The sequence below is a fragment of the Heloderma suspectum genome, chromosome 4 (genome assembly GCF_057233095.1).
Source record: "Heloderma suspectum isolate Gila_16-S chromosome 4, 16-S_ref, whole genome shotgun sequence".
NCBI lineage: Eukaryota > Metazoa > Chordata > Lepidosauria > Squamata > Helodermatidae > Heloderma > Heloderma suspectum.
This window is the reverse complement of record NC_139461.1, coordinates 188,350,217-188,373,818: the sequence shown is the minus strand read 5'-3', so window position 1 is coordinate 188,373,818 and position 23,602 is coordinate 188,350,217. Positions and strand designations below refer to the sequence as shown.

Here is a 23,602-nt window from a genome sequence, read left to right as displayed (position 1 = left end):
TGTATTGATCTGGGGTCCTGATTCTGTCAAGGCCTAGTCAAAATAGATTTTTAGATTACCAAGATGAAACAAAGCCACTTGTGCAAAAGGATGACGGTTTATTGATAGAAAATAGATGCAGAATAAATATGCAAAGAAAGCTCACACTTATTAGTTGACAAAGCAGGCACCTTTGTTACAAGCTGGTTGTCTATCTGGGCCCCCAAGAAAGATGAGAAGTAATTCCTAGAGCCACAAGTTTCTCCAGGCTAGTAGCACACTTTGCCCCATGGAGTGAGACCAAAGGACAAAGCCTGTAGGTTGGATTTTATAAGTTTCTTCTCCCTCCAAGCTCAGGCGCTGACAGGCTACCTCTGCCCATCCCAGTGAGGGAAGAGGGCTCTCTTTCCCATGGGAAGTGAAACCTTTCTTGTCTCAGGATGAGGTAATACGGCTGGAGGACAGCTTCAAGGGGACAGTTGTACATTGCCAGCCTGTGTGAAAGGCCCACATAATTAACTATAAAGCTGCTAGTTAGGCCAAACTACAGAAGTGTCTAGGTGGCTAACAGCATATAGGAATGCTGTGAAGTCCACCTTATTGCTCTCCAACAAACTCTGCTGCCTCCTATTATGAAATAAAGGGGTGCAGAAGCCATGTTTTGTGCTGTTGGCAATCTTAAAGGAGCCTAACACCTGGAGAGGGATAGCCTCTCTCTCTAGAAGTATCCCTAGAATTAAATGGCAGCAGGGTGTTGGGCTACAGTCCTTCTCTTAGTAGTAAAACTTAAATAATGCCAGTTAGAGCTGAAATACTAATGTGAAGTATTTTTCTGGATTTAGAAAACTACTCTGTGTATCAACCCACATTCTCACTAACATATTTGAGAGTATGCTGCTGTCAAGGTACATTGTAGAAAGCCAAGAATCAGCTGTTGATGTTTATAAATAAAATACAAATGTCCACAGCAAGATTTCAACTTATGAAATACATTCAGAGGAAGAATAGATGTAACAACTGTATTCTACTGAAACAGATCCTTAGTAGCTAATGCTCTTCTGAGTAATAGAGTCATGAAATAATATAGTCATGAACTAACTTTTCATTTTTCCCCTCTTGTATTTCTACTGCTTTCTGGTTGAATCAGTTTATGTGAGTTTCTATACATATAAACAGTGTTTCTTGACATAGCAGTAGTACGCTCTGTTGTATTCCTTCAGTTCTTAGGAATCTGCTTAATTGTTGGAAGTATGTAATGCTAAGCATGTTTAGATATATGTAAATTAAATCCCTGTATCAGAGTCTATTCTGTGACTGCATGTGAAGGTGATAGCTTGATTATTTCCCTGTCTTAAAATAAGAACCTTCTGTACACATTGGGTTATGAAGAAACTGAGTAACAACAAAGTTCTGTTATCGGAGAAGCAGCTAAATGTAATTATCTAAATCTGCCTTCCCCAACCTGGTGCCCTCCAGACGTTTTAGACTTCAGCTGCCAGAATTCCTGACCATTGGCCATACTAGCTGGGGCTGAAGGGGATTGAAGTCCAAAACATCTGGAAGACACCAGGTTGGGGAAGGGTGATCAAAATAAATTGACTGTTGGTCTTAGGATAATCTATTTTGAATCTCAGTTGTTGCTGATTTATAAATGAAATTAGAACCAAATATAATTACCCTTTTAGCATAACCTGTGCATATTTACTTGGGAGTAAATGCCACTGACTTTAGAGGGACTTGTTACTTAGTAAATATGCTTAGGGGTGCAGCCTTTATCTCTAAAAAGTGCAACTTTTGCTTTTATATGTTATCAAATGCTTGATACTTTATATTAAAACTAAACATTTTGAAATGCTTTTTTCTTATAACTAAGTTATGTAAAAAAAGTATTCTGCATCTTTATCTATATAAATTACAACTAGTAACTTGTTTATTTCCTGTGTTTAGGTATAAGACAGAGGGTGCGAGTGGAAAAGAAAGGGAAGCTATTCTAGAGGAAGATGATGACCTGTGGGTGAAAATGCGGCACAAGCATATTGCAGATGTTTTGGAGTATGTGATATTTAATGTCTCTTGCAGTTTTACATAGTATATGAAAACTACTAAGTAAGGCTTAAAGCTGTGTGTGTATGCACACATCTGTGTGGATGTACATTCATACTCTCAATATAAATAGTTAGGATTTGACACATTAGATTTTGATCCAGACCTCATTAGTGGAAATTAGTTCTCACTGCAATCAGTGAGACTTAAGTGATGGCTTAACTTGTCCAATTGATTTCAGTGGGACCTAAGTTCAGCTAACATTAGCTTAGGTCCTATTCTCACTCACCTGGGAGTGAGCCCCATTCAACTCAATGGGACTTATTTCTGAGAAGACATGTATAGGATATTGCGTATGTATAGAGTTGGATCCAGATTATCAGTGCAATCCTATACAAGTTTTCTCAGATGTTTCTCATTCAGCTCAATGGCACTTACTCCCAGTTAAGTGGATACAAGATTCCAGCGTATGTTAGTTGAACTTCGGTCTACTGAAATCACTGGAACAATTTAGTCATGACTTAGTTCCCATTAAAATCAGTTAGACCTAGGTTCCACTAACCTAGTCTGGCTCAAACCCTGTCTTCTGCGTGTGTGTGTGCATGCATGCATGTATACAGTATTAAATATGAATGTTGTCCACAGCTTATAGTAAGGTTTGGGAGTTGAGCCTGGAAGACTTGTGTTCAAATTCCTTCTTGGTCAGAGACATACATGATCGAGACATACATGATCTCGCATCCACTCCATCTTGAACATCTCCTTGATATTTCATCACAGTTGTGGCCTGAGGATGTGAGAAATGTCCTTGTAGCAGTGCAGTGGTCTGCCTATGCCCTAGACCAGCCTTCTCCCATCCTTGGGTCCCCATATGTTGGGCTACAATTCCCATCATCCGCAGCCAGCATGGCTATTAGTCGGTGTGATGAGGGCTGCTGTCTCAACATCTGGGCTCAATGTTGAGAAAGGTAGATACTTGCCTTTCCTGGCTGATTCTAGCTAGCTGAAAAAAATTGGCCCAAGTTATTAGTAATTTTTTCTGTGAGGAGAGGAATAGTCCCTGGCCCTCTTAAAGAGACCACTTTTAAGAGTCTATGGCCACTGCTTTAACAAACAAAAAAAATCCTTTCCTGTATCTTTGGAATTATGAGCTGGTCACAAATCTCCCTGTTAGGGGCAAGGTGATAGAGCTAGTGGTGGCTGGCCAGCTTTGTGTTCTGTTTCGTAAGACTGAAATGGACCAAGACTAAGGAAGTCAATCTGGTTTCAGACCGGGTTTGTGGCTAAACTGCTGTGGTCACACCAATGGATAATCATCATCATAAGATAAACAGAGGGAGCATATCTCTGTAAATTCTCCTAGACCTTCCAGGGGCTTTTGATAGCATTGTTGGTGTGGCAGGGCTTGGTTTGTCTCTGCTAAGTTGATTCCAGCAGGTGGTGCTGGGAGACTCCTGTTTTGTTCATTAGGAGCTATCCTGTGGAGTTTCACAGTGTTATGTCCTCTATAGTCTTTAACATCTACAAGAAACAGTGGAGGTAATTTGAGGATTTGGAGTTCAATATCATTATTATGCTGGTAACACTCAGTTACGTCACTTCTCCTCTGATCCCAGTGAAGTAGACCTCTAGAACAAGGAATAGATCAATGGCCAACTCTGGCTGGTATACCTTTTCTGCATAAGTAGTTCTGCAGCCAGAGAATATTTTATATATTTTATATTTTCTTGTGCTGTTTGTTGTGTTGTGTTTTGTTTTGTATCTTCTTTTAGCTTTATATAACCCCCTCCCCCACAATGTGTTTTATTGGTATATTAACAAGTAAGAGATAATATTTTCATTTTCTCCAGCCCTGCTTAGTTGTATTTTTTGCTGTCAATTGCATCTAAAGCGACACAGAAAACACTGAAGCATTAATACATATAATGCTTTCTAAACATTGTATTTCATTAATCAGATGACACCATAGACAACACTCAGATTTATTATTAACTTAGAAATATTTAGAAGTCATTTTCTTCTACTTTTTCAGGGAAATACCAAAGCTTATGAAAGAAGTTTCTTCAAAAAGGAAGGCAACGGAAGGGAAAGTAAGAAATACATTTTAACTTTAAATTAGCATTAACTGTTCTTTTAAGCTGTCATCAGTTTAGTATACCTTTACACAATTAACCAAATGGATTTGGAAGTGAAATGCCCTGAAATGCAGGTGCATTGGGCTTTCTTTCAAATGTGTGGAAGATGTCCTTTTTGGTACTTACCTTCTAGAGTAGTGAATTAAGCATGTTGGTACGTTTACAGTGTAATCCTAAATATAATCACCTCAGAAGTGGGGTCCTGTAACTTCAATGGTACTTTCTCCCATGCACTTATGCACAGGATTGCAGTCTTAGTAGACATCTCAAAACTGATTATCATGGTGTTTTCCAGTCTTCAAACATAGTAGAAATTAAAGACTGAACTTTTGAATTATTTTCCAGCTGTCTTTAAGTAATCTGGCTCAGCTCATGAAGAAGATGCCCCACTTCCGCAAACAGATTACCAAGGTAAGCAGAATATTATATAATGGTGTGCTTGGATGTTGTGCTTTTTTAAAAAAGATTTTAACTTGGCTATGGCCTGAGTCTGTGACAGATTATGCTGGCATAGATGTATGACAGGGTAAAAGTTTTCCCTCTTGGCCTGTGTCCTGTGACCATTGTGTGCCCAAACCATAGTTGAAATAAACGTAGACCTCAACTGAGCAGATACTATATGGTTCCATGGACAAGATCAGACTATGGTTCATCTGGTCCAGCATACCTTTGGCCAGCCAGATGGCTCTACAAGGGTGGGCATAAAGGTGGTAGACCCCAGCATCTCATGCTTGGAGTAAACTATGTGTACATGGAGGTTCCATTTAGGTACCATTATCTAATTGCTGTTGGTGGATTTAACCTTTATGCATTGGTCTTAACCCTTATGGAATGCCTAAGTAAATTACATGGTATATGCCAGGGATGAATATGCCACTGGTCAGGAAAATTAGTATGTACGTCGTATTATAGTTTCACTTCGAAGTATATCCCTCTAATTTTAATGGGACTTACTTGCTAAGTGTGGGCTAGAATTGCAGCCTTAAAGTTAAATAATTCATTAGCTCTAATTAGCATCTTGCAAATTATGTGTGCAACAGAATTGTGTTCAATGGAGCTATAAAATGTCTGCCTCTAAAAACTGTGGAATGTGATTCTTTCTTAAAAACAATCCACAGAATATAAGATTGGATATGTGAAACATTACTGGCTGTTAATGACTTATGAATTGTATTTTTTTTCTTGCAGTGCCATAATTATGTAAAAATAAGTATGCTTTTGCTTCTGTTTTGCAGCAAGTAGTGCATCTTAACATAGCCGAAGATTGCATGAATAAGTTTAAGAGTAACATAGAAAAACTGTGCAAAGTTGAACAGGTATGTGAAGCACCCATATGTACAATGCTGTTTGGGCTAGACCAATACCAGTGGCATTATAATATCAGAGATTACCTCTGCCACTCCCTGAAGGTGAGGTAACATTTGACCTTGGTGGCTATTGGCAGCACTTCCTGGCCATTGCAACCATTTTTCCTCCTGTTCAGGAAAAAATACAGTGGTGATCTTTCCAGGGCTGGGAGAGGCAGTGTGTGTAGCTGCTACTGTAGTGCCCTTTTCCTGACCAAAAAGACCACCATGATACTGTCACAGCAGTCTCTGCTTGTCTTTCAGTTGCCAGTTTCAATAGCTTCTTTTTGCTTTCATTCTGTGGAAAGGACCACAGTTCTATCCTACTACTTTATCAAGTTCTAAAAGTCCAGGAGTGAGACTGCAGAACTGCCCCATCGCTAATTTTGGGAACAGAAGGAAGAAGAGGAGAGAGGAAGCAACAGCATCAGTCTTAATCTATTCACAGGGTGGATTAGGGAACTCCTTTCTTTTAGTAATTTACTGTAATATCAGTTTAACAATTGCATCTCTGGATTTCTGTCCCAATTGCTACTAAAATTGTCTAGCTTTTTGTTTTACAGGCTGCCTCTTATGTTAGCAATATAGTCCAATCATAATTGTATTTGGGGGGAAAGAGATAGTTCATCGGAAAGGACAAATATTATATGAAACATCCTTGAAATTCTACCTCAAAGATCAAGGCCACGTGTAGTAGGCCTGTGGCAAAATTGCAGTTATGCTTGAGTGACTGCTATGCTTTGAAAAGATACTTAATTTTTTTAACTTAGGATTTGGCTCTTGGAACGGATGCTGAGGGACAGAAAGTGAGAGACTCAATGCGGGTCCTCCTTCCAGTACTGCTCAATAAAAATCATGATAGTTATGATAAGATAAGAGCCATCCTCCTCTATATCTTCAGCACAAATGGTAAGTTTTTTCTTTATTTATGAATTGCTTCTATTAAAAAGAAATATCTAAGCGATATACAAACAATATAAAACCAGAACAAAACACCTTATAAAATGTAGAGACAATAGCATGACAGAAAGAAAAAATACAAGATTACCATTCTGGGAAAGCTTATTGAAATAGGCAAGTTATCAGTAGGTGCAGAAAACCCAGAAAGGTCGGGGTCTTTCTAATTTATATTGGTAGAGTGTTCCAGAGAGTGAGCGCTGTGATACTAAAGGTCCTGTTCCAAGCCATCACGGGCCAGACTTCCAATATCTTAGGCACCACAAGGAGAGTATCTCCTGATGAGCACAGCTATTGAACAGGCAAGTAAGGGGGTCAGGCGATCTCAGAAAAACTTTAATACATAGTTTAGTACGGTAAACATGTCATATACTGTACTAGATAAATACAAGGCCTAATGAAATCATATTTGAAAGCCATGGCCACAAACCACTGTCACCTGAGCAGGGCCTATGGAGATGAATGCCCTTGTGCAAGAGTTCTTTTTGAAATGGGTCTTCTGAAGAACATGCTTCTGAGTTGTTTGTGGTCTGTTTGCAAAGAGCTAAAAAACTGCCTGGTCCAGAAAGGTAGTCTGCTTATAGTATATTAGCTTCACAGATCCTAAGATAAGTTAACTTAGGCTGCAATCCTATACCTACTTACCTAGGAGTAAGTCCCACTAAACTCGGTGAATAGACAGCAAGTATCCATATAAGACTGCACTGCCAAGGAAGTTCATGAGAGGAAGGTTTCCTATCCTTTCCTCCTCCCTACAGCCACCTGAGACCCCTGAAGAGCCTGTCCTGAGGGTGGCTGGGGTGCTCCTGTACAATGCGGGAGGTAGAAGAAGGCAAAAAAGTTCTTTTTGTGAACTTCCTGACGGTAATTTTATCTTAGAATCTAAGCTTAATTTTGGGAAATCCCCTGTGCTTCAACAGCACCTCACACTCCATCCCACATTGTTCAGAATCACAGAATAGTAGGGTTGGAAGGGGCCTATAAGACCATCGAGTCCAACCCCCTGTTCAATGCAGGAATCCAAGTCAAAGCATCCCTGACAAGTGGCTGTCCAGCTTCATCTTGAATGCCTGCAGTGTGGGAGAGCCCACTACCTCCCTAGATAATTGGTTCCATTGTCGTGTTGCTCTAACAGTCAGGAAGTTTTCTCTGATGTTCAGCTGGAATCTGGCTTCCTGTAACTTGAGCCCATTATTCCGTGTGAGAGGAGACCCCAGAGAGACTTCTCAAGGGGCTCAGGTGGCTGCAGGGGGAGGATGGGATGGGAAACTTTCCTTCTGTGAATTTCTTTAAGTTAACTTATCTTGTGATCCAAGCCATTATAATATATCCTGGATAGCTGTATTGGATACTTAACTGAATGGTGAGGAGAGATGATAAAAGTTTGACTGGCATTGTACAGTGCTGTATGTATGGTACAACTTTATAGAGTGTATCAAACTTATCATAATTCTAGCTTAAATACTTTTAATTGTAATCTACACAAGTATCAGTAAGTTACTAATTCAGAATGTCACATTTATTTTTAAATGTGGAAAAAGGGACTACGCAAGAGAACATGGACAGGCTGATCCAGAACGTAAAGATAGAAAATGATAGCGACATGATAAAAAATTGGAAGTACCTTGGTGTACCTGTTCTTACCACAGTAAGGAATGCAGCATTTTTTTCTTCTTCTTCAACTCTGTGTTAAATCTCTGAGCAATAACTAGATTGCCATACTTTTTTCCTAAGATCTGTTCCACTGTCCTCACTGACGTGTGTTTCACACTTCCCTTGCCCTTTATTTCAGTCTTCACCTAATTACTCTAAATTCTGCAAAAACCAGATATTATAATAAGAATAATTGATGCATGTTCAAACAGTTTAATGCAAACTTGCATGACATAATTCTGGCTTTGAACACATTTGGAACGTTGCAGTATTATTATTCAGGTTAGTAGCATTAAAACCTAGTGTTCATATTGCACTGACAGTATTTAATGTTTATATAGTATTTCAGAGTGTTCAAAGTGCTTCACATAGGTTGACTCATTAATTTTATAACAACCCTGTAAGGTAGGTCTGCATAATTATCCTATATTATAGTTATGTCGGTGGGGACACAAACCTGAGATATACCTGCTTACCTAAAGCCCTATAAGGAATTTGTAGCTGATGTGAACCAGGGACTTTCCTGGTTTGCATCTCGCATGACTCCACTATGCTAGGCCTCGCAGGGAGAATGAGGCTTTGCTTACAATATGTTTGTACTAATGTTTTAAACTCTCAAGACTGCAAACCTTAACACACCTACTAGGGAGTAAGCCCCATTGTGCATAGTGGGACTTACTTCCAGGTAAACATGAACTGTAAATTTGTTACATACTTCAAACTGTTCAGAGAAGATGAGATAAAAATTCATGTTTGAATAAAAATTGCAAGCATGTGTTTTAAGTAGCTCTACTGCTATTAAAAGCTCTCTTTGTATGTTTACTCTTATGTGTTGTGCAGGCCTTGAGTAGAGTAACAATAGAGTATGGAAACTACTCTGAAATTATGTAAAACTCATACCATACTACAGCAGAATATCCGATGGCAAATCTAGGCCACATTAATCCTCCTGTGAGTTAGTATCTTTCATTGTGATCATGCACCATAAGCAGAGAGCAGGAGCTGAATAACTTCCCCTCTTCTGGTGCATGTGTGCTTACTTGTAGAAGTAGTATAAAACAGCGCTTTTGGACCTAGAGACAATAGCTATGACTAGCTCTAGCCATGCACACCTAATTGCATTTAACAATAAGTGACTCCAGAGAGGAATGTGCATCCCCACCTGTGTCAAGACTCATCCACCCAGTTCAGTGATGTCTAGATGAAAAGGTGTGGATGTAACTTCACATGCCATCTGTGTGGAAGCCTGCATCTGCACACAAACTTTCCTTTCTGGATAGAGGCCTATGTGTATAACCCCATAGGCCTCTATGTTTACAGGTACAGTTGCTAGTGGTAACAATATCTTGGAGGCTGCCTGCCTGCCTGCTACCTCTGAACAACGTGAGGATGGATGGCGTCTAGTCTCTTGACATCTGCTGTGCTTAGGAAGCCGCGGAGCCAGAGTGCCTCCAAAGCTCAGCTTGATGTCATATGTGACCTCCCCATCTTCCTTTGAGTCCTCCATTGTATGCTGAGGATCTGCAAGGGGCAAGGTTGGTAGTGGCTACATATATAATGGCTGGCTACCAAGACCCACCAAACTTTGTGGATCCTTGTGCGTAACAAGTCTCTTGACTTAGGTTTTAAAACAATATTTCATTTTATAATGTACTTAGTAAGAGAGGTTCTTCTGCTGCAATAAAACAATGCTCTGCCTGTTGAGGAAATAGCTGTCTGTTCCCTTCCATTACTGGGAACACAGGTTTCAATGGTTGTATCAATCCTTTATGTAAAAGATGACAGCAAAATGTAGTCTTTGTTATACTCTACTGATAGGATTCTTGATCAGACAAAAGGAAATGGCAAGCCAACTTTATGTGTATGCCCTTTTTCTTCATAAACTACAATGTGGTATACCACCAATAAGAAATACATTAACAATATTACTCTTAACAATGTTTAATAGCAATCAGGTTAATTACAAATAAGTTCAGTTGGAAGTTGGAAGTTGTAATACTTGTTAAGCCCTAAGCTATGATATCTAGCCTAGATTTATAAAAAGCAAATATTTGGTTAAATTTAAACTTAATTGTCTCTTCAAGGGTAGTTACATGTAGTATTTTTATTTGTGATTGCATGTCTGATTTTCTTAGACAGTAATGAATCTATATTATTTTATAAAATACAGTATCTCTTGCTTTTTAGTCTACAACACAACAAAACAGACCATCAAGGAAGGATCGTTCTTCAATAGAAACATATCAGCTTTCTAGATGGACGCCAGTTGTCAAGGATATTATGGAGGTACAATTTCCAGAGTCTTAAAACTATTTAAAGCCTTAAAAAGCTATGTTTATGAATATCTAAATTTTAGTTGAATTTATATTGTAGACATTTAACTCCTGTTTCCTGGAGGAGGAACAACCTATCTCAAAACATAGCTACATACTGTATTTAATACATATATTAACCTATTTGCTCCAGTCAAATAAAAAATTATCCAGGATCATATTCAGACACTTAAAGATTTTCCCCTTCCTTTTATAAAGGAATTGGGATGAGGGTGGGAGCAGTCTTTATACTTGAACATTTTCTCCCTGCTCCCTTCGCAATGTATAGGAAGTAATGTCCGAACATTGTAGCAGTAGACACTTAAAAGTGGTTGTTTAATTTAACGGCTGTTTAATTTAAAGAGTCCCAGTATGCTTAGAGCATTTTCATTTCAAATGAAAAAATAGAACCTTTAAAGTTTGTCTAAGGATAAGTGCAACTTTTCCTAAGACACTTACAGAAAGTGATATATATTCTTATTATACATTATTGTCATATACACTAAAGGCGCAATCCTATGGGGATAGTTGGCCACCTCCGAACTTGGAGGCAACCGACTATCCATTGCAGGGTGGGTGGAGCGTGGAGGGGATCCTTTCCTCCATGCTCCAGCCACCTTGCATTTGTGGATAGTCGGCCGATTTTGGCGGTCTAGCCAGGATGCTGCAGGCCATGGGGGGAGGCTGGACAGCACATAGGAAGCGTTGTAACTGATCTTCTGCCATCCCCGCCCCGCCCCCAGGATCGCCCCCTTTTAGGCTGCTCTGCGCTGCTCTTGCAAGCGCAGAGCTGAGAATGAACCACACTGCCTATGAGGGGGACAGGGCAGAGAGTTGGTTTTCTGGGAACCGACCTTGGAGTGCTGGCTCTGAGCTCAGTTCCCAGAAAATGAAAAATCCTATGGTCGTCTAGCTGCTGTCTAGCGGCCATAGCATTGCACCTTAATGAACATAAATGTTAGAAATGTGCTGGGACCCCCCCCCCCTTATTAAACTGCCTGCATGCCCACTTTTAAGACATTTGTTATCACCCTCTTAGCTCATTCAGTATTCAAACTAGGAAATCCTGTGGTTATATGAACCAGACCTGAAGACCTGGGCTGGGGAGAAATCTGCAATCTCTTCAGCGTTTGAAGTGTTGGGTTTCAGTTATTACTAAGCTGGCAGTGCTTTCCCTCAGATAGGTGGCTCATTCTTGGAAACCCTAACTTCCATTCTTTTGTTAATGAGAGCATCAGTTAACCCAGAAAGTATTTGCTGCTGTAGGCCGGTTTCATGTCTGTTCGCCAGTCATAGGAAATTTGAGGGCTTTGAATAAATACCATCATTCACCTTAATTGGTTGAAAAGGGCTGTTTCTCTTCCAGGATGCTATAGAAAATAAACTGGATTCAAAGGAGTGGCCCTATTGTTCCCAGTGTCCTGCGCCCTGGAATGGTTCAGGAGCAGTCAGGTAAGTAGTTTCATGATGTCTGAATAAAAATTGTATTCCTCTCAGTTTCTAAGTAGAGTTCCTAATGCTTGTGTCTACCACATGTAATTATGAACAACTTGTATAGTAGACTTTGATATGTTTTAATTCACAGTGCTCGCCATAAACCCAAAACCAGTTGCTTGGACGAGCGGAAGAGTGGATCAAAGCTGATTGTGTTTGTCATTGGAGGCATTACATATTCTGAGATGCGGTGCGCATATGAAGTTTCTCAAGCCTACAAGTCTTGTGAAGTTATTATTGGTAAGCCTGGCTCAAAGCAAAAAAAACCATGCTTGGACAGCGTGGCAGTCTAAAACGTAGGGATGTGCATCAGATTTGCCTGAAGCCCTGAGCTGAATTGGGCCCCTTTGGACTGTTTCTGGTGCTTCCTGACACAAAGTAGTTAGTTCCCTTAAAAAGTAATATCAAAATATAGAAGTGTGTAGTACAAAAACCACTGTACCTATTTTTCTGAAATTTGGGAGTTGTAATCTGCTTCTAAGGGGCTACTAAAAACTGTTGTTTCTTTAAAGAGGTTAGGAGCACCAGCATTTTTTGCTTGTCCCCCCACCCCCAATTAAGTGTGTCTCCACTCTGTAGTTTGGCAACTTACAACTTGAAACATTATTACCACTTATTCGTGAAATGAAAGTCCTCATATCTGGATTACTCCTTTTGATTCTGTCATCACCAGATTAGAACCTATTAAGCAACTTGAAATAGTGGTATCTAGTCTGCATATGATCAGAAAGCATTACTCTGAAGCATAACCATTCAGTTGAATTGCATTACCCATTACAATTAATGTATCATTTCGTGCAAACAATGACCTGATTTGCATGTAACGATCCAACACAATGGGTTGTCATGCACGACCAGGCGCATGGTTAACCTATGGTTTGTTATTGGTTTAATTGCTGGGTTGTCTAGCTCCTTGTGTGGCGCAGAGTGGCAGGCTGCGGTATTGCAACCAAAACTCTCCCACGATCTGAGTTCGATCCTAGCGGAAGCTGGGTCCCAGGTAGCCTGCTCAGGTTGACTCAGCCTTCCATCCTTCCAAGGTCGGTAAAATGAGCACCCAGCTTGCTGGGGGAAAGGTAGTCACGACTGGGGAAGGCAATGGCAAACCACCCCACTATAGTCTGCCATGAAAATGCCAGCGCAAGCGGCATCCCTCTAGGGGTCAGTAATGACCCGGTGCTTGCACAGGAGGAACCTTTCCTAGCTCCTAAATAATCCAGTGGTCTAGGTTTGCATTTCACACTCCACAACCTGTGAAGGAGTTGATTGTGGATTGTGGGGTAAAAGTGGAAGAGACAGGCATGCAGCGCTCCTGCTCCTGCATGACAAACCATCTTTTTTCCAGTGGGTTATCGGTTTGTGTGAATAGGCCCATTGTTTTATCCTTGCATTCCCATGTACTTCACTTCTTTGCCAAGACAGTTCAAATTTTTTGCAGTTATCCATCTGGGAAACATTGGGAGAGGGGACACAGAAAACCACAACTTTCAAATAGACTTGAGGCCTAACTATATGTTATACACAAATGCATGTAACAAAAATACTGGCCCTTACATTATTTTAAAAGGAAAGGTTGCTCTGGGAGTGAGCAATGTGGAGCAGTAATGTGTGCTTAACCCTTTCTCCCCCAGCTGTTTCTCCATTCCAAATCAACGCCCTAGTTGCATTGTGAGCTTTCCTTAAACAAAAAATCACCACAGCCACCTGGCTGCCAGGATGGTATTACACCAGTGTAACATGTCCTTAACAGCACAATCATATGCATGTTTAGGCAAAAAAAAAAGTCCTACAACTCCCAGCATGCCCCCTTTTCTGTCTGAACATGCATAGGATTGTGCCCTAAAAGTCTTAATTTCCAGAGGGGTAGCTGTGTTACTGTGTTGCAGTAGAACTAACAAAGAGTCTTGTGCTGCCTTAAAGACTAACACACTTATTCTGGTATAAGCTCTTGTGGACACTGTCTACTTGGATTCTGATGAAATGGACAGTATCCACAAAAGTTTACGTCAGAATAAGTTTGTTAGTCTTTTAATCTGGCACAAGACTTTGTTGTTAAAAGTCCTAGGGAGCAATCCTGTGTCCCTAGACAGTGTCTGGAGGACAGGATATTTCAGTTTCCTGGCTCCAAGCTCAGAGACAGGGCTTGGAGCGAGGAAACCTCTCCATGCTTGGAAAATGGAGTGCAGAAATGGGGAAAATGGTGCGTTCCCAGGGGTGAGGAAGGGAGGACACCGGGCGGCAGCCATACACCAAATCCTATGGCCACCCCAGCCTCCTTCCTTACCTGACACCTCCTGCTCTGCATAGGATACTCGTAAGCCCCCGGGTTTGGAGGATGGATTCTGTAGGTTATACACGTTGCTAGCTATATTGAGTTGCTAGTAATGAATGGGGTCTAGAGAGAATTAATGAGCTGCTTCAAGATTTTTTTAAACATATTTTTGTTTAGTTGCTTCAAGCTTTTGAACGAATTTTTAGCTTGAAGGAAAATTAATGGTTTTAATGATACAGGTTTATATAGTAAATAACCTGTCTCTCAGCTGTGCCTTCTGACAGTGTGGGGCTCATGAGAGCCAGTGTGGTGTAGTGGCAAGAGTGTTGGACTAGGAGCTGGGAGATCCGGGTTCTAGTCCCCACTCGGCCATGGAAGCTCACTGGGTGCCTTTGGGCCAGTCACAGACTCACAGCCCAACCCACCTCACAGGGTTGTTGTTGTGAGGATAAGATGGAGAGGAGGAGGATAATGTAAGCTGCCTTGGGTTCCTTGCAAGAGGAAAAAAGGCAGGGTATAAATGCAATCAGTCAATCAATCAATCAATCAATCAGTTGATATTTCATTTCTTAAATTTCGAATGGGCAGAACCTTGTGTGGGACATAAACATGCAATTACTTTGCTGGACCAGACCTGGCCATCCAGAAGCTCACAAGCAGGGCTTGAAGATTATCATTCTGTTGTCCTTAGCATCTGGTATTTAGAGATTGCCTCTACCATTGAGGTTCCAAGTAGCAGTTATTGGCCAGGAGCCAAATAGCCATTTGGCTGATGGAAGCACCTTGATGAACCAAGTGAAATTCTTGACTACTTTCTTTGAACAGCTGATCCTCATATTGCACTGCTCAGTTTTGGAAGTAGGGTGTCATGCAGGCCTATCTCTTGGGGTTAGGTGTGGAGTGGCTAAAGCAGTCTTCTGCAACCTGGCTCACTCTAGAACAGGGGTGGGCAACTTGTGACCCTCCAACTGTTTTGGCCTACAGCTCCCACCATCCATGGTGGTTAGGGCTGATAGCAGGCCAAAACGTCTGGTGGGCTGCAAGTCCCCCCCAGATGTTTATGCTACCATTCCCATCATCCCTGTCCATTGACCATGCTGGCTGGGCTGATGAAAGTTGTACTCCAAAACATCTGGAGGGCACTAGATTGGAGATGGCTGAGATAAAGCCTTAGGGGGTTATGGAACTAATTTCAGGTTCTTTCAATCTTGCCTATGAATACATAGGTCTATCTCCAGCTACCTTTCATTGGATCTGCCTAAAGCTTTTTATTTTATGCAATTTAGGGTGTAATCCTCTGGCCGCTAGACAGTGTCTAACGGCCATAGGATTTTTCAATTTATGGGAACTGAGCTCTGAGCCGGAGCTCCAAGCTTGGTTCCCAGAAATCTGATTCCCCTGCCTCTTCTCCACCACTTCGTAGGAGGCAGTGTTTGTCCCCGGCAATACACATGAGAGCAATATGGAGCAGCTGACAAGGGTGCATTCTAGGGGCGGGGACCACGGAAGCACCGGTACAACACTTCCTATGCGCCATTCAGCCTCCACTCTGAGGCGCCCCGTTAAGAGAGCTGAAATCAGCCGTCTAGCTGCAAATGCAGGGGGCCTGAGCGCAGAGGAGACGATCCCCTCTGTACTCCACCCACCCTGCACTGGATAGTCAGCCGCCTCTGAGTTTGGAGGCGGCTGACTATCCCCATAGGATTGTGCCCTTAGTTAAGCCAACTAAAGTCCAGTAATTATGAAAAGTCCAGCTGAAAGACTACACCTCCATGGTCTGGCTGTATGTTTCCTCAGTAAGGAAGGTGGGGTCATATAGTTGCCCTAATGTTAGCGCATCAGTAGTTAGATAGCGGGCAATACTAGAAATTAATAATGTGGCTGGGGTCCTGATGTGGTCCAGCATTCCATATGTTGCAGAGACAACTTGGAGATATAGCAGGAGAGTGGTCTTTTAGCAACTACACTGCTGTTGCAGGAACAGAATGTATTGTGCCTAAAATAGTAGTCCTTATTAGGACACAATCCTATGCATGGCTGGCTGGGGAATACTGGGAGTTGTAGGACTTTTTCTTGTCTAAACATGCATAAGATTGCATTCTTAGTAACCTAATTAAATGTAGTGCTAAAAATATTGTTTTTCATGAAGCTAATAACCATTGACTTCACTGGACATTTCCAAATGATTTTACTGTGAGACAAGAATCTCAACTCTTTTCTCATATTCAGAATTTTTACATATGTCTATCATACCCTACCTCCCTTTAGTCTTCCCCCTCAAACTAAAGAGCCTTGAACATTTTAGTCTTTCCTCTTACAGTCATACTTTTAGGGCACAATCGTATATGGATGCCCATCAGCCTCTGAACTCAGAGGCCGACAGGCATCCTATGCAGACTGGGCGGGTCATGGAGGCGATCTTCACCTCTGCACTTCTCCAGTTCTGCATTTTTGCTAGATGGGTGTTTTTGTCTGTCTAGCTAGGGCTATAAGGAGGGTAAGGCCAGGGAAAGCTCATATCCCCACTTCAGCTCCCTCCCTGTCCACAGAATCAGCCCCTTTCCCTTCTCTCCGAAGTTGCTTTTGTGAGCTTGGAAGGGCAGCTGGTGCAGTTCTCTCTGCACCGACATGGAGGGGGAGGGAGCTTGGACTCCTGGGGCTGAGGTCAGAGTGCTGTCTCCGACCTCAGATCCAGGAATCCAAAGTATCCTATGGCTCCGCAGATGCTGTCTAGGGGCCAAAAGATTGCTCTTTATCAGTTGCCTTTTCTGTACCCTTTGCTGTTGTAATGCATCTTTATTTGAAATGGGACAGACTTAAGTGCAGTATTCGTCATACAGCTACACAATAGATAATATAGCACTACAACACTTTTATTACTTTATAGCCCCTTTTCTACTACTTCTCAATCATTTTGTGACGTACACGTATTAGTTCCAAAAAATACTAAAAGGAAAGACTTCCCTTTGCAGCAACCATTCTTAATTCCTCCTGAGTGAGGTTTGTTCTTTTGTCATAGTTAAAACTGATAGAAAATATTCTTATGATCAGACGTTAGTTTGACATTATTCTCATTCCCCTTGGGTACAACCTGATACCCGTCATCCATTGCTTACCACTCTCCATCCCTGTTGCCACAAACTTTGTATAATATATTTGGGGTGTGATGAAAAAATGAACACTATAACATTCCATGTCTCCTAACAAGCTGGCATGTTCAGCAAAGTCTCTCTGTTCTCAGATCTGACCCTGGCATGAGCTACTTACTCCTGCTGAATTCTACCTATTGGTGTTGAAGCAAAGTTTCCTGAAAACTCATTTCTGTTAGTACTGTTGGCATTATTGCTCACTGCAGTTGTAGAAAGTGTAACATATTCAGCTGTACCTTCTGCAACTTTAATCCCCTTTGAGATGTTCTAAATCAGGAAGGGTAAAAAGATCCAAATTAACTGCATGCCTCTTATCCAGTGTCTGTGACTTGGGGGAGGCTAGAAGTAGCTGCTTAAAAAACATTTTGGGAATGCAATTTAATGTTGTACAAAAGGAACCTGTCCATATTGTTACTTTAAAATTCAGTAGACTAATATTAATGATCACCACGCCTTCAAGACTACTTTTCTTTTTTACCAGGTTCCACTCACATTGCAACACCTAGAAGACTACTGGATGATGTAAAAGCACTTACTGTAACAAAACCAAAGGATAGTGTATATTTTAAGGATGAATAGACAATATAATATTCAAAGATTTTCAGTTGTGCTTAACTGAAGGATATTAAGAACATATAATATAAATATTCTGGGCACGGTCTAGCTCAAGTTAAGTGTGTTAAGTTCCATTGGTTTCAATGGGAGAAATGTTAAATATCTGCGTAACTTTCTCATTGGAAGCAATTGTACTTAAAGTGCTTAGCTTGAACTGGTTTGTACCCTATGTACATATTTTATACATTAGTGCTATTTTTGGGACTGTTCTTTTTATAATTTGAAATCTGCTTTTCTTTGGGGGGGTGGGAGCTGAGAAAGGTAATAGGTTAAGAGTAAAGAAATGTATGTAACAGCTTGCATTTTTGTATTAATGTACTTGGTTATAGATGGCATTTTGGTGTGAAATGTTCAATGTAGAGAATGTTCACCACTGCAACGTACTACGCTAGGACTTGGAAAATGTATTTGTATATATGCTAATGACTTTTCAGTCATGTGTAAACTTCCTATCCTGGAAACATGTCAATTTCTAAAGATACTATTATAGAAAGGCCATGAACGTAAAAGTATAGAAGAAAAATTGTAAATACAAATGTATAGCACGATTTCACAACTGCAATATGTTGAGCTACAAAACTTCATGCAACTTTTAAGAATCCACTGAAAGCAGCTTGCAACAAGGTGTAAACGTTTTCCTGAGAAATCTGAGACAAAATATCAGTTATATGTGTATGGGATTGCATGGAACTTTCTAGGGTATTTGGGTAAAGTTTTTCATGGAAATAGTGAGTATTTTACCATCAATAAAGAACTTTGGAAGACATTTTGTTACTTGCTTTAGTAATTTTTGCTAGAGTGTTGCAAGAAATTCCAAGGCAGGACAACTGGCTGACTTCAGTTCTTCCCTCGGCATGCAGAACTGACTGTATGACTGTGTTCTCTCAAACACATTTCCCTTCTCTCTCTTCCTCTAATATGAGAGTGGGGGGGTGGGGGGTGGGGGGTGGCGGCATAAATGTGGGGCAATTGCTAGCTAAATATTTTCAGATAGCTCAGAGGTAAGCAGTAATGTTTATCTGATCAGCTTCATTTGAATGCCTATAGTATGAAACTGTCCCTTATAAGCATTGGGAAACAGTTCCTAATTTGAAAGCCAAATAGGTATAAAAACATATACTACATTGCCCAGCAATTTATCTGAGTTGTTTTTGAGGTTATATTAAATTGCAGCATTACAGATGCTATGAAAATGTAGAAAACACATACTGAACAAAAACAATTCTATAGTAAAGTGGCACTGGGACAAAAATAAAACCTTGTGGTCAACATGTAAATAGGATACCAAGTGGAATCAATGTCTTTCTACTTGTTTTTTATTTAATAAACCTAGGATTGTTTTTTACATGGAAATGCATGTAACTGTTCTCTTTCAGATATATTTTGTCAGTTTTGTAACACATTCAGATTTAGTACTGGCTACCTGTGACGCTGCCAAGCGTCTGAATTTTGGCCTTTGCTAAATCTTCTGAAACAACTTGCATCATGTGTTCTGTAGTTTTCTTCAGGTTGTTTGCCGTCTGTATAACATGATCCAGAGTGGAGTTTAATATCTGCTAATGACAAAAACATACTTGATAATTAACAATTTTTATCTGATTAGGGAAAATGGCCTACCTTAAATTTTCACGTTTCCCTATTGTCAAACCTTTTTATTGAATACTGAACAGTGTACAAGACTCCTTCCCCTCTTACCTTTGTATCTGTGTCCTCAATGTGCCTGTTTCTCAGATTACATGTTGACTTTTTTCCATAGATATTCCTACTAGCAAGGTACTGTGGTGAAAGGATAATGGTATCATATGTTCTTGAGTAGCGAGTTTGGGGAATATGTAGATTTTGTCTAGAAAGTAACAAGATGTCTACACAAGTATTTCATACTGAGCAGAACAAAAACATACAGGGAAAAAATACATTCCATGTTTAGTACAGGGCTGGAATCCACTTGACAATTCTGCACTGGCTATCAGGATGTTCCCAAGCACATAAGTGCAACAGAAAAGACTTAATCCAAAAATTACAAGTATTTGTTAATCCAAAAATTACAAGTGTTTTTTTTCTTTTTGAAGTCCTTAACATTCTAACATTGCTGCAAATAGGAGGGCTTACTACTTTATATTTAGGGTAGTTTGGCTCAAACTGTCCATTTAAAAATTGATGATATACCTTACCTGTCACATAGTCTGTCTATAAACTGTTCTGGTTGTTTGTTTGTACAAATCCTTTGAAGGGCAATCTTTTTCTTCTGTGTAGAAGCTGAAATTTTGAAAATAATTAGCATGCAGTACACTATTAAAAAGGCACATTCTGTGAGTTCCGCTCTAGACTAATGCTCCAAGCATTAAAGGTTTGAACCAAAAGTATAACCGCTGCTATCTTTTAATTCCTCAAAAAAAGAGTTAACATACTTTGAAGTTCAATAGTCCTTTCCTAGGAGACTGCAACTTACAAAGAGGTGAATTTGTACCACCAAAACAGCCTCACAACAAACCCTGAATTAAAACAGATTTTAAAACATGCCCAGACTATATGATTTAAAAGGCATGGGTAAACAGATAAGTCTTCACCTGGTGGTACAAAGTTCACAAGAATAGAGCCAGATGAACCTCTTCAAGGAGACTATTCCAGATCAGGAGGGCCATTGCCAAAAAGGCCCTTTTCCTAGTGTTTACCTGTCTTCATTCAGCAGGGGTAGTCTGAGAAAGGTCTTAAGGTTTGAGTAGGTCTATATGGGAGGAAGCAGTCTTTCTCATAACCTGGTCCCAAGCCATTTAGGGCTTTAAAGGTTCAAACCAGCACTTTAAATTGAGCCCAGAAATCGACTGCGAGCCAATGTAGCTGATAAAGCAGAGGTGCAATATGGTCAAATTCCCCAGCTGGTAATGTTGTGGCCCTATTTTGGACCAACTGCAGTTTCCTAACCACTTTTAAAGGCAGCCCCACATACAACACATGGGAGGTTACCAGAGCAGTAATTTCGGTCTCCAGGTAAGGTCGCAGCTGGTAGATCAGATGAAGCTCAAAAAGGGACTTTGAGCTACAGAACTCACTTGAGTCTCCAATGACAGTGCAGTATGAATAAGCATGCCTAGACTGCAAACCTGATCCTTTAGGGCAGGGCCACTCCTGCCACCCCACCCAGTTTTTCCTGCAGCCCAGCTAATCTGCCCACCAGCTTCTCCCCAGGCTGTACCCACACTCTCAGCAGGGAAAAGCTCTTATCTCCTATCAGCTGCTGATCAGGCAAAATATCTTTTTTCTCCTGGGAAGGGGGGGGGGGGCACTGGAAAGGAAGGTGATGAATGATTCAGTCCTGATTACTTCTGAGTAGACATGACACACAGAGGCTTGCCTTGTTTCTGTGTGGGCATGCTGCTCATGCTTATTTCTGAGTAGACATGCTGAGGCTTGGTATTTGGGATGTTATTTGAAAGTGCTGCTCAGTCAATGCCGCTTGCCGCTGAGTAGGAAAAGGTCCCCCAACCCACTAGTGGCGATATGTGTGTTCCCATGTGCTCCCCATCCCCACCAGCAGACATTGGATTCCAAGGCCGAAAAGGTTGTGTACTCCTGCTTTAAGGGGAGTGCAACCCCATCTAGAACAGGCTGAACACCATTCACCCAGGTGGACAAACCACCAACCAGCAGTATCTCTTGAGTCTCTTTTCTCTCATCCAGTCAATTACTGCACCCAAGTAGTGGTTCAGGACAGCCACAGCCTCACTGTGTCTGATGAAAGAGATAAAGCTGGGTGTCATACACATACTGGGGACACTTCAAGACCAGATCTCTGGATGACTTCTCCCAACAGTTTCATGTAGTCTTTAAACAGCATGGGAGAAATAACAGAATCCTGCAGAACTCAAAAGCATGACTGCCAAGGGATTGAGCAGTAACTTCCCAGCAGGTTCCTTCTGGAAACATCTATCCAGTAGGAGCGATAACTTCACCAAGTGGCACCTTGCACATCCAATCTGACAGCCTATTCAGAAAGATGCTGTGGTTGATGATATCAAAAGCAGCTGAAGGATCCAGGAGAATGAGTTGCAGTGCCCCTGTCTTTCTCTTAGTGGGTAATCTCCCAGGGTGACCAAGGCAGTTTTTGTCCCAAAACTAGCCTGAAACCCAACTGAAATATATCTAGATAACCAGTTTCATCCAAGAGTGACTGGAGTTCCTCAGCCACCACTCTGTTACCCTGCCCAGGAAGGGAATTTTAGCCTTAGACTGTGTGTGGGGGGAACCTCAGGTCAAGGGCCAAATCTGGCCCACCTGGTCCCAATCTGTCCTTGTGGGGTTCCCCAGACAGCTCCCTGCCTTTCCCCCAGCCACTGATGATCTGAAGAAAAAACTCCAGAAAACACAGAAACCACCATCCTAAAAGTTTGAGATGTTTCTAAGGGCACAGGTCTATGCATGTTTAGCCAGAAAAAAGTCCAACAACTCCCAGCATCCTCCAGCCAAAATGGATGGTTGGGGCATGCTGTACTTGTAGGACTTCTGTCTAAACATGCATAGGATTGGATCCTTAGGCTTAGTTACTGGAAGTAACAGCTTTAAGCTAAAATATGCTGTCATTTCTTGACCTACCCCTTTTGCCTTCAGCCCCACCTACAACTGGACTGCAGCCCCCCCACCCACCGGTTTTTCCAAAACTGAATTTGGTCCTCAGGCTGAAAGCAGTTCGCCATCCCTGCCTTAGGCCTATAGTTTTAACACTGTCCAGAAACAGACTAAGTTTCTTTAGGAACAGTGTAATTATGGCTTCTTTTAAAGTCCCTCCTCAGCCTGGGCTGTGTTTCCACCAGCAATTTACTCCAGCTAGGCTACATGATGAAGTCTACGTGGTGAGGTCCATGAAGCTGTGGCCATTCAGCACCAGCCCCACATTTTAACACAGAAAAACTTCTTCCGAGACTGGTTATAGTCCGAGTTTTCCAGCTTACTTCAGCTCCATTACTGACCTGTTTCCACAACCAGTGGGTTCGATATCATAGTCCTGCCCATGGGGCATGTAGCCTGGCCTTTGTGGGTGTGTTGCTCTGACCTCAGTGACCCAACCCTTTCCCTCCCTGTTTTCTGGAAGTTTCACTGCCATTTTGGAACAGGATGCTGAGGGACCAACTTTTAAAACATCAATGAAAATAAGCACCAGAACACATCCCATGACCCCAGTCAAGGGGTGTTTTCTCCCATTGTGCCAAATGAGGCTTGCCTTCTCGGTGACCACAGATATAACAGAGAAGCCCCTCAATTGACACAGCACATATCAAAGCCCTCACTTCCTTAAATGCGATTAAGTGCGATGTCGAGGCTCTGGTCCATTGCCTTAGGACGTAACTCCTTCGCAACATCCATATAGAGATCCTGTGTGTTAAAAAGGGGTCTGGTTTCCGCCTCTTTCCCACAAGAAACCCATTAATGTCTCCTCAGAAGTAACTTCCATTGCTGTCAATGAGGCTTGCCTTTGAATGCCCACATCAGAACTTACAGAGATTGCCCCTCAACTGAAAGAGCACACTGTAAAGCCCAATTCCTTAAGTGCGATTAAGCGACCAAGCGGGATTACGAGGCTCTGATGAATTGCCTTAGGAAGAAAGTACTTCACAGCTTCGTTATAGAGATCGTGCAGGTTACAATGGCGGCT

The 23,602-nt window shown here is 41.4% G+C and overlaps 2 protein-coding genes across 5 annotated transcripts in view; one reads left to right on the top strand and one right to left on the bottom strand.

Moving 5' to 3' along the window:
* STXBP3 (syntaxin binding protein 3) overlaps nt 1-18,721 on the top strand; it is a 49,026-nt gene extending 30,305 nt beyond the window's left edge. For all 3 annotated transcript variants that reach the window (XM_084851585.1, XM_084851584.1, XM_084851583.1), the window contains 10 exons: nt 1,927-2,031; nt 4,055-4,112; nt 4,503-4,568; nt 5,393-5,473; nt 6,274-6,412; nt 8,002-8,108; nt 10,301-10,399; nt 11,792-11,877; nt 12,011-12,159; nt 17,822-18,721. In XM_084851585.1, the coding sequence (XP_084707711.1) occupies nt 1,927-2,031; nt 4,055-4,112; nt 4,503-4,568; nt 5,393-5,473; nt 6,274-6,412; nt 8,002-8,108; nt 10,301-10,399; nt 11,792-11,877; nt 12,011-12,159; nt 17,822-17,919 (988 nt within the window). In that variant the 3' untranslated portion in view covers nt 17,920-18,721. The remainder of the gene's footprint in view (nt 1-1,926; nt 2,032-4,054; nt 4,113-4,502; nt 4,569-5,392; nt 5,474-6,273; nt 6,413-8,001; nt 8,109-10,300; nt 10,400-11,791; nt 11,878-12,010; nt 12,160-17,821) is intronic.
* Nucleotides 18,722-19,277: 556 nt separating this feature from the next.
* Nucleotides 19,278-23,602, bottom strand: part of AKNAD1 (AKNA domain containing 1) — a 29,980-nt gene continuing 25,655 nt past the window's right edge. The window contains exons 17-19 of one of the 2 annotated variants that reach the window (XM_084851560.1): nt 20,127-20,211; nt 19,651-19,798; nt 19,278-19,511 (exon numbers count right to left, since the gene is read on the bottom strand). In XM_084851560.1, coding sequence (XP_084707686.1) covers nt 19,365-19,511; nt 19,651-19,798; nt 20,127-20,211 — 380 coding nt within the window. In that variant the 3' untranslated portion in view covers nt 19,278-19,364. The remainder of the gene's footprint in view (nt 19,512-19,650; nt 19,799-20,126; nt 20,212-23,602) is intronic. The other variant, XM_084851559.1, reaches the window with a different exon arrangement.